At 37.4% G+C, this 11,569-nt stretch overlaps 1 protein-coding gene across 1 annotated transcript; it reads right to left on the bottom strand.

Annotated features, from left to right (window-relative positions):
• Positions 1–531: 531 nt before the first annotated feature.
• LOC113288912 (protein NUCLEAR FUSION DEFECTIVE 4-like) lies at positions 532–4,649 on the bottom strand. The gene is made up of 3 exons (XM_026538065.1): positions 4,122–4,649; positions 2,589–3,457; positions 532–1,368 (listed from the first exon to the last, which is right to left on the bottom strand). The coding sequence occupies exons 1-3, from the start codon at positions 4,461–4,463 to the stop codon at positions 882–884; spliced, it is 1,698 nt and encodes a 565-aa protein (XP_026393850.1). The 5' UTR covers positions 4,464–4,649; the 3' UTR covers positions 532–881.
• Positions 4,650–11,569: the final 6,920 nt, after the last annotated feature.

The following is an 11,569-nucleotide window of genomic DNA, read 5'->3' on the forward strand; positions in this document are numbered from 1 at the left end:
AGGTCATATGTGATATGATCCAGCAGCCAGCACATGTTGTAAGAAAAGTCTGAATAATGGCTTGAATTTGCATGCGTATGGTGACTGGTGAGTGTGATACAAGAAGAGTCAGAGAGCCAAGATAATGTAAATAATTGGGCTATGCGTATGCGTGTTACCTAGAAAACGTTTCAAGGAGGGAAACACCACCGCATTCTTAAAAGACAAAAGTGAATCCTTCAGCGTAAAGCACAAGTGTATGTTTCGTCATCTTAAATCTGATAGATAGGCCTAATTATGTTTTGAACACCGACCTAAATTTTACATGGTCCAGCGTTTAGATACCATAGGAAACCAGGTTGCCTAGGTGATGGCCTTCTAGTGCAATATAAATGTGCCCAAGTCCTGTACCAACATCAATGTGCGAAATGAAGGAGAAATCAATGTCATTTAACCCCCAGGAGTGCAGGCCAGTTTTTGTCATTTACTCCTGGGGGTTAAATGACAAAAACCGTCTCAACTAGCTAGAATATCCAGAGCCAAGAAAGAATGTACTATGATCATAAGACAAATATATTGAATTTAAGAAACAACCGTGATTACAAACATACAAGATACAGCAATTAGAAGATCAAAATGCTTCTAATTTTTTACACCTTCAAGTTGACTCCTAACGTACTGTGTATGGGATGATTAACCTATAAAGGTCACTTGAGCAAAACTTCCCCATCCCTCATTTAGGTATTATTTCTCCTCGTTCAACCCTAACATGGACCAAAATCAAAGGTCTGGGTTGAGATATTCTCTTTGCATCCCAAATTTACTCAATCTCAACAGAAGAAAAAACTAAAGAAACCAATGAAAGAGAAGTTACAAATAAAATAAGTGAAGTATGCGCTTAATTAACCTTTAATTGTTTTCTTTTGTTCGAAACCTGATTTCCTAGATTTCTTACTTGCTTGAATTTTCTTGTAAAGATTCTTTGTCCGGATAGAAAGTATCACGTCCAGAACAAAGCCAACTACACATGCCAAAGCCATGATCACGAAAACTAGTCTGAAACAATGAGCTCCAACACATGTGTTTCCACCTCCTTCTGTTTTAGTTGCCTCTGCGTCGTACAATAAACCAGCAAGCAAACCAGAAAATAGGAATGACCCCAAGGGGAGATTCAAAATTAAGATGTTGTAGATCAATCCGTAGTTTTTAAGGCCAAATAGTTCAGATGCAGTGGGAACTGTGATAGCTAGACGAACTCCGTAGCAAATGCCAACAACAATTGAACCAATATACAGAGATCCTGGTAGTGCAATAGCTAAGATAATGTATCCTACGGCCATTAGAACTTGTGACGCTGCATTCCATAGTGGCCTAGGTGTTGCAGCATTCCTGCATTTTTAATGAATAAAAAACAATCATCAGATATATGAAATACTGCGAAGATATAGCATTTTCAAATTGTGTAGTCCAATATAATCATTTGCAATGCGAAATGACATTTCCAACATAGGACTAATAACATAAGAAATCAAGCAGGCTTCAGCTTAAGGTAAATCCACTAGCCTTTAATAATTAGCAAACGTCAACTCAAGATTGAAGAGAGGGCAACTTCAATACTATGTTAACAAAATGCATATGAGCCAACTTGTTATTATGAACTTGGATTAGACTAATGTTATCAGACACAAAGCTTGAATTCCCAAAAAAGCGACTCTGTTTAATCTTAGTGCACTAGTAAATTATTGCAGAAGGTCATGCCAAAAGTTTTATGCTTGAACAAGCTTTTTTTGTAAGGAATAACTCCCGTAAATAGTAGATAACTACAACTCCTGATTTGACGTAATCCGGTCCCTGCATGATTGGACCAGATTTTTCTGTCACACATGATGTGAAGTCCCACTGGTCCCAACACGTAGCTGCACGGAAATTGCATAGGGCAGCAACTTATAGAGAAATCAAAAAGGTATAACAAAATGTCAAGATCTTAAATTCGAAGAAAATGGCCCGTCTACTAAGACATATACTCAAGGCAACTTCTCAGAAACAACATGCATGGTTCAGTAGCAAATAAATGATCAGTTCCCCAATGCCCATCATTAATCCCCCCCACATAGTCATTAATGGATCCCCACCCACCCCCTAGTCAACCTCTGAAGTTTTCAAACCTCTGGATGCTGTGAAAAATTAACTAAGTGGGAGCAAATTTACTTTTACAAAACTATGCAATATGCATCTCCTGTTTCAAATTCCTGATATGAAAAATCACCACATATCTTACAGATGGTTCCAAGTTGTGTATGGTAATTAGCAGTGAGCTCACATAAAATACATACCCTTAAACCTACCCACTCCCTTGACAAACTTAAACCTACCCTGACTTCTGGCCTAACGTTTGATAACGAATGGGACCAATAAGAAAATCGCACTACCAAAAAAGTCATGAGAGAGCATACACTAAAAACTAAAGCTACAATAGTTTTTATGAACAAAAAAACAAGGTGACTAATAAAGAAAGGGATGTTTTTCAAACTTCATTCAGTGTAAGATCTTTGAGAAATTGAACAAAATGCAGTAATTAAACAAATATGAGAAGGAGAGGATTAACGTACTTGAGGAAGTATTCAGATATAGTTCCAGAACCAATACGGCCGAAGAATCCAAATATACTTGTCAGCGACACAAAAATGGATACATCCACATACCCGAGCGCCAAACCCATTTGACCCATATTATTCATCACAGCTAATCCAGTACCAACACCACAGAGAAAAGAAGTGAACAGGATCCAGAAATCTAATGTTTGAACTGCCTCAAGAATTGTGTGATCTTCACCAAGAACTGGTTTCTGATATATGATTTCAACAGCATCACCTTCCAAATTTCCTTCTACTACCTCCAATTTCGGTTCAGTTTCTGTCTGGGTATCTTGTTGAACCAGTAAAGGTTCTTGAACTTCATCGCTCTGAACACTTTCAACATCATTGGAGCTTGAATCTAAACGTGTTTGAACCCAGTTCTTAAAAACAGAAAATATAGGTATTGATAATGGTGAAGCTAGCAGAAATAGTAGTCCACCAGCGAAAAACATAGAGAGTAAATGACCATGTTTCCCAGAGGTATCATAAGCTAAAAGATACAAAGCAATTATGACAGCCACTATATTAAAGAAATTGAAGTATTTGGATTCTTCTTCTTCTTGGGCAGCTGTAGTTGTAGGTGGAACTTCACGAAGGAAGAAAATTGCCGCAAGACAAACAACAGCCGGAACCACGGCCAACATGAGTAGAAACTTTGAAGGATTATCAGCAAACAAAGCACTACAAATATCTGTGAAGATGGCCGTGCTCAGACCCACATAACCTTTCAAGATACCGGATACAGGACCCCGATTTCTACGAAAATTACGCATACATGTTACTAGAATTGCTGTGTTCATCCATGTCGTACTATTTCCTCCCATACACAGAAATATACTCATCTGAAAAAAAAACAAGAAAATTTGAAACCACTGTTAAAATTATTTTACTGTTCAGATCATTACTGTTTGATAAATAAATTTGTTCATGAAGTAAATACAAAGCACTACAAATTATGCGTGTAAGAGTTAGTTAACTCATCCGACTCAAGGTAAAAGAATCTTGTACGGACATTCGAATATTTAAATACAGTACCCTGTGGTTGAGCACACATGTGTCAGCCCACATGTACAACATGCCAGATTATTTTCAACACGTGTTAACGTGTAGATCTTAACCGTGAGATTAAAACTCTTAAGCTTCATTCACCTAATTTACTGTAATCTAACGGTGATTAAATAGTTGCAGACTTGCAGTTTAAAAACCAACTTTCTAGTCGGACAGTTTCTAGAACAGCAACAGAGAAAACAACTCGGCCGAGTCAAAGCCACCCAATGTTCCAACAGTGAAAATCTGGGAGCCATTTTTCAGCATTTGAAAACCTCAGACACAGTATGTATTACTAGAAATTTCTAACAAGATCCGTGAAATAAGATGATGAAACGGTCTGAATAAAGATTTGACTCAGTAGTAGTTCTTTCAGCTTCTTTTGGAAAAAAATTCAAGAACCTCAATAAAAAAAAATACAGAAAAATAATTGAGTAAAATGGAGTTAAAATTAGTTACCTGCCAATAAGGAAGAGGACGAATTCTCTGACTAACAACAAGCCATTGAACACCATAACCAACAAAACCTTCAACAGATCCAATCAACAAAATAACAGGAGTAGAAAGACGATCTGAAGCTAAACCAGCAAGAATACCAAAAGCTTTACCAATATCTTTGGCAACTGATAAACTATTAAGTTCCAATTGTGTTAACGCCATTAACGATTTCAAAGCATCTGAGTAATTAGAAAATGTATAATTGTTTCCTGATATTGCTTGTACCCATATTGCTGTCACAAACCCTAACCATTTCCCTGCCGGAGATCTTGTTAGGGAAATATCGTCTCTAAGGTTTCCCATATTTTATGAGATTTTCTTGTTTTTTTTGGAAACAAGAATGGAGAAAGTAAGCGGTCCCTTGTGAGAATGGGAAAGCAATCGGTTCGAGGAATGGAACAGAGAAATTTTAAAGAGGAAGAGAGAGAAGAGGGAGAAACGGTGGGATGGCAAGGAAAGGGTTGCGTTGAGTGATAGGTGAGAAATAGGGGGTGGTACTGGTACATTTATATAAGGTTTCTTTGGCGGCTTGCAAAGATGTTTTGCTTACTAGTCCATAGATTCGAAGTTTACACCTTTCATTATTTTCTTACAATAAGTCTAGATTCACCAAAAAAAAATATGATGGGACCCACTGAAAAGCAAAACCTCACCCTCTTTTCTCCTGGTGGGGTCCCGGGTTATAAGGGTCGAGAATTCACGGTGTGCGTAGTAGCATCAGTGATTTTCTTATTAGTTAGTTAGTCCTCCTGTTTAGTTAGTCCTTCTGTTGGCTCACCGGAGGTGCAAAGCAAAAGTGTAAAGAAATTATGTTCCGGTAAATGGAGAAGTAACGTGACGTACCATCTCACATCTTGCTTAGTATTTTGAAATGACCAAAAACTAGAATCGAATATTCAGTTTAACGCGTCATTTTGATATGACTAAAGTAATCAAATATTCAATTGGTTTTTTCCTCCTCGAGTAGATGTAGATCCATATAGGGCAAAACAGATTTAGGCCGCTTAACGTCCGTCTTTGGAGCCATGCCAAACAGACTTAGGCTCAACGGTCGTCTATGGTCATTCCAGATTCATACCACCTGCACGTATTTGACGTAGAGACCATCAGATAAATTCAAAAGGTGCTAGATCTTTTCCGGATGAAAAATCTCAGTAATTTTGCAGTGGCGAATAGAATAGTAATTCCGATGGTCAACATCGGTCTAATAAGAACAAGTTTGCTTTTTAGTCTTTTTTGTAGGAACCAAAACAAGCTATAATAGATGCTTTATATCATTTTCTAACTTTTCAACAATTATGTAGCTTTAGGTTGATTCAAAGTTCAAAATACCAAAGGACCATGTCTCTCTATGCCTATGGGATTTTATAGCCAACCAAATTCTATAGTGCCATCAGACGGATTACTAGGGTATAACTTGGTGATGGTGACATATAGTAACATAAATAAGAGATATTTTTCTTTTGACCATTATTCTCACATCTTCAACGTCATTCTTCTATAGAAATTGAATGTCGAGGAATTTGAAATTAAAATTTTGTGATATATTTTTGTATGAATCCTATTATTTGGGCTTAAAAATGCTTGGTTTTTTTGGGGGATATATAGGGTCACCAAATAATAATAGTGAACGCCCTCTATCCAAATATTTATACAATGACTAATATGACCCCAATTTGATTTGAGATAATAAACTTGATTAACATCACTAATCATTATTAACTAGTTAATTAAGGCTAGTTCATTTCTTTAAGTTAAGTGCTGAAAATGAAAATCAAAACAAAAACAAAATCAGAGGGAAGAGAAGAAGAAGAGAAAAAGAAATTGGGGAAAAAACTTGAAATGAGTGATTCAAGCAAGACTTTTGATGTAGGTGAACCCGCATCTTCAAAATACGATAACATATTACACCCATCAACAACAATCAGTTCTTTGCTGATTTTTCAGAAAATCATGAAATTTTTTGTCAAACTCAAAATAACCCTTATAGACCTTACTATGATTTCAAAGGACCAACCCAAGAAGAAGAAGAAATCGAGGAAACAAATGCTCAAGATTACCAGGTATACCTCTGTTCTAACTCCAATTTCGGTTTTTAAGCTCAGCGTTGCAAGAAGTTTCGATTTTTCTTTCCGGAAACCCTAGGTTTCCAGCCGTCATGTCCAATAACGGCTTCGAACCCATGAACTCCTGGCTATTATTCTGTTTTACGGTTCATTATTGATGAACTCCCAGCCGTTACCAAACATTACGGATGGAACAATAAATATTCTTGGCCGTAACTGAAAAATTACGGCCAGGTTTTTTCTACGTGCGTGGAAAGCATTTAATACTATCGGCGGCGGTTAGGTTTCCTGGCCGAAAATATTAAATGCTATTTAATAATGTTGGCGCCGGTTGGGTTACCCATATGTATCTACTTTTACGGCTCGTTTTCTAGGCCGTAAGCTGAGTCTTCCAGTTACAGGCCACTTAACGACCCGAAATTCCTGGACGCAAACCTTTTACGTTTCGGGATATCACTAGTCGACCCAGTTGTGTTCAATATGACGACTGGTATGTCACTGTTCGACCCAGCCGTATAGTCTATGACAGATTGAAATTTGCTTTTCTACCAAGCTGTATACTCAACGACGGCTGGATATTCCTTTTTCGACCCAGCCGTTTCTGTGTATTTAAAAAAAATCACAAATGATGTGACATATTTCATTTTATTATAGATTGTACCATACATTCCGATGGAAGGCCAAGAGGTGGTTATGGAAGATCAACCCCCACTTGCGCAAGTTTCCGAGGACGCAAATGCTCACTATGCGAATAACTATGAGTGGAAAGATAAGGAAGATGCAAACAAGTGGGCTCGATCACAAGGGCTGAAAAATATGTGCATTATAGTTCAGAATAAACAAGTTACAGCCACCACCTTTCAAATGGTTTGCGAGTGTAGTGGAAAGTATGAGAGCCACTGGAAAAAGGGTAGTGAGTATAAACCAAAAACCACGAGGAAGAATGGACATTATAATACGAAGAAATACGGATGACCTTTTAAGCTTCAATTTAAATATAACAATGATAAGAAAGTGTGGTTTATGGTGAAATTCGTCTCGGATTATCATAATCATCCTATTCCGGAGAGTTTGATCAATCATCCTTATAGAAAAGGAGTTAGTATACGTGTTGAGTAAAAGACACGCAAGACCTATTGATATTCTTAGTGGCGTGAAGGTGTTAAATCCCCGAAACTCATCCTCATTGGCAACTATCTATAATGAAAGAGAAAAATTTACAAATGAGACATGGAAAAAGAAAGTGTTTATGCAACAATTATTGTTTTTGTTTGAGGAGACAAAGTACTCTACCGCCTATGACACAAATGAAGAAAAGGAAATGGAATATCTTTTCACCGCGAATGCGGAATGTGTATAATTGACAAGATGCTTTCATCAAATTCTCTTTATCGATAGCACATATAAAACTAACAAGTACAACATGTCGATATTGAACTTTGTCGGGCAAACATCTACCAAGTCAACGTTTACCGTTGCATTTTGTTTCTTGAAAGATGAGACGAAGGAAAGTAATATGCGGGCATTGCAAAAGGTGAAGTTATAGTATCAAGAAGGTTATACTCCAAAGGTGTTGATTACGGATAAGGAGCAAGCATTGATGTGGGCCATACCACGTGTTTTTCCTGACGCGCATCATCATCTTTGCACGTTTCATTTACGGAACAATGTGCAAACTAATTGCAAGAGGGTTATTTGGCGAGATGGAGAGGATTAAAAACTACCATTGGAGAAACAACAAGAAGAGAAGGATAAGCTTCAGATGAATGACAAAAGAACCGATGTGAAATGGGAGGAATTTCAAGGTGATTGGGAACAACTAATATGGCCGCTCACGGAAGAAGTTTTTTTTCCTAAGGGAGCGTTTTGTATTGGAAAAACGGTCAACCTACCCGGATGGTATAACATATTTGAAGAACGGGTTATTGGATCCCCACAAAGAAACGTTTGTTAGTGCATGGGTAAACCGTTATAGACATTATGATAATCAAACCGCAAGAACGGTGGAGTCGTCTCACTATCTGTTCAAAAGTAAGTTATATGGTCGTGATGGTGGATTCGTTGTTGTTTTTGAAGTTATGGTCGAGTATTTCAAGCGTGATCTCGATAGAATTAAAGGGGATTTTGAAAAGAGCCAATCTAGAAAGCTTGTCGATTACAGGGATAGCCCTTGGCTCCGGAGAATAAGTTTATACGTTCCTCAATGAGCAATCCTAAAAATTATTACTGAAGTGGAGGCTTGGGAGGAAACTCATTTTTCCACCGGGAATGAGATGTAATTGTCCCATCAAGTCGGCTTTGGGCCTCCCATGTAATCATATGGTAGCCAGTTATTCCACAAAGATGATTTCGATCGAAGATATAGATCCATTTTGGAAACAAATATCATTTAGTGATCTATTACCCAATCAAAGTCTTGGGGACGTGTTTTGCGACACCGACATACACAAGGAACTTTTTTAGAAGTATGCTTCCTTATTGCCGGCACAAAGATAACTTTGGTTGTATGAATTCCGGAAATTCAACCGTCCATTCACTAGAGAAGATATTTTTGAACTTACAAAGGGGAAGGGCAAGGGTAGGCATTCGAACAAAATAACAGAGAAAAAGGAAATGGCAGGATCTAATAGAAAGGTTCAAGAGGGTTCACAATTGACTCCTTCATTACGAAGAGATCTTTCAATTTGAGAAGTTGAACGAGTTGTACAACGAGTCGAAAAATACGGCTACAAACAAACATAAACAAAAGGAAATGGAAAAAGGTGGACCAATCCAAGCTAGTGAAATGAAGGTAAAAGTCCCCAAGAAGAAGGTGGTTGATGCATCCTAAGAAGGTTCAAAAAGAAAAGTTAATAGTGGAGTCAAAATTAAAGACCCGGTTGTTCCATCCCAAAAAGGTTCTACAACAAAAGAAGGTAGTAGAGTCCAAATAAAAGTTGGTGGTGTAGTTGGTATTAAGAAATTAGCGAGAAGCCTAGGTAATGATGTCAAAGGAAAAGCATCGATGGTGGAACCATCGCAAATCACCCCACAAATAGTTGTTGGTGGTGAAAAAAATACGGTTTATATGGACGTAGATCCGATGACATCACCCCCTATAGATGAGGAAGGTAATTATATCCGACCTACATACACAATATACAAAAATTACATGCACTTTTTACCACATTTTATTCATGAGTGAAGTCCACCGACGATATCGAGGGCGACGGAAATTATAGTTACCATGTGTTCGTATATCAACTTGGACCATTTAAAGATGCAAAATATTGGAATGTATACCAAATTACTTATGTAAAGGAAAAATGTTTGCTTGAATTATGTGGTTTCCTCTATTTCTACAATCCAACGATGAGATTCGAAAGAGATGAAACAGAGGTGGTGCTAAATGAGAAGTTCCAAGTATTTGAAATGCATTTATAGGGCAACACTAGATGGACAAGTGAATATTGGATGAGAATGCTAATATGTGTTTATCTACTCGCCAACTCATTCCATTGCGTTATTCATTCCATCTCCTATGGACATAGTGTTACATACGCACCAACAAGACGTATTTTTACCGAAAAAGAATCACCAAGGATAGTCATCATGGGGTTTTTAAACATGAACCATTATTTCGGCCTCCAATTGAAAGAAGAATGCAAATTACCTCCATTAAAGCTGGAGACGGTGGTGATGGAGAAATACCAATGGGTTGGTGTAATAGGTTCGAGGAAAGATTTCAATTGTGGGAGACAAACAATTGTCGAGGGATGGTCCGTGTGTAGTAATGACTTCCGATAAGGATGACAATGAGTAAATGTGGTGTGAAAGTTAGTGATAATATGATGACAATATTTTTTCAAGGGTGGTGATTAAAATGATAAGAATGTGGTGTGAACCTTTGTATTTTTAATCACTCATTATAAATGAACAAACTAATTTATTCTTATTATATGTTTACAAAACCAAAGATAATGGTTATTTAGAGGTGCTTACGACTAAGTTATACGCCGACAGGACCTATCCGTAATGACCCAATGAACAGGTAAATCAGCTTTTTACAAAATTACGGCTGAAACACCTAACAGTGTCGCAGAACTACGGCTGAAAGACCCATGAATAAACTTACGACTATAAATCCTACCCGTATTTTTGGGTTCTATCAGATTTACGACTGGTAATTCTAGCTGTAAAACAAATTTACGGCTGGTAATCCTAGCCGTAAGTTATCCTGGATTCTAGAAATCCTAGCCATATTTCTGGGTACTATCAGATTTACGGCTGGTAATTCTAGCCGTAAGACAGATTTACGGATGGTAATCCTAGCCGTAAGTTATCCTGGATTGTCAGTATCAAATTTCACTCTGTTATACTTAAACAAGAATCTGATAAATTAAAACACTAGTATTCATTCATTCATTCAAGGTAAATTAATATCCATTACTTAAAACAAACGAAATCACCCAAATCCATAACCTAAAACATACTAAAAGGAAGTTTGCATAATGAAAAGTTGAAATGACTTAAACAAATATATAAAACAATCATCCACTACGACCAACAATCATAGGAACATCCTCAGAAGATTATGAAGAGTTGTGGGGAGTTTGGGAACCACTCATCAAATCATCCTCGTCGTTAGTATAGAGATCATCCTTCGTTGGATTATGTAACTCCTGAAGCCTGAGAAGTAGTGTTTTTTGTTGGTTGCAATGCAAATATAAAACCTCCTCAATGTTACGGATCAGTCCCATGTCCATCCACTTAGCTCGCTTGACCGATTTTCGCATCCTTCAATCGATAATGGTACATAATTTGAGGAACGTATACAAAAAAAAAATCTTATACTTAACATACGTACCATCATCATAGCAATATCACACATTGGTAGTTACTGGGGTTCTTTCTCCTTTCCAAGGTTCCTAAAAATAGTGAAAAACATATCAGAAGATAAGACAAACTCACTCAGAATGCTACAGTTACGGTTTGGAAATTAAAACTTCTTAACCGTAAACATAGTACCGGCTAAGAAACATGCAGACGACCCATCCGTAAAGATAGGACCAATTCACTCAGAGTGCTACAATTACGGTTTGGAAATGTGAGACTTCCTAATCGTAAACATGGTATCGTCTAAGAAACATACAGACAACCCATCCGTAAACATAGTATCGGCTAGGAAATATAAACAACGGTTAAGAAATTTCGTTTACGGTGAGGAAATTCCTAGCCGAAACAATCATCACCCATTTTTCTTCTGCAAACATAGGACAACTTACGGTTGGGAAAGTCCCATCCGTATAAAATATTTCACGGTTGGGATCTCGAATTTTCCTAACCGCATGAGACATTAACGGC

The sequence above is a fragment of the Papaver somniferum genome, chromosome 6 (genome assembly GCF_003573695.1).
Source record: "Papaver somniferum cultivar HN1 chromosome 6, ASM357369v1, whole genome shotgun sequence".
Taxonomy (NCBI): Eukaryota; Viridiplantae; Streptophyta; class Magnoliopsida; order Ranunculales; family Papaveraceae; genus Papaver; species Papaver somniferum.

What these genes read in the sequence shown, in the direction of transcription:
- LOC113288912 (XM_026538065.1), bottom strand. Translation starts at nt 4,463, where the DNA reads ATGGGAAACCTTAGAGACGATATTTCCCTAACAAGATCTCCGGCAGGG. An exon ending in GTCCTCTTCCTTATTGGCAG is followed by an intron (nt 3,458 to 4,121) that starts GTAACTAATTTT and finishes TTTTTTTTTCAG; the next exon opens with ATGAGTATATTTCTGTGTAT. An exon ending in ATATCTGAATACTTCCTCAA is followed by an intron (nt 1,369 to 2,588) that starts GTACGTTAATCC and finishes TTAAAAATGCAG; the next exon opens with GAATGCTGCAACACCTAGGC.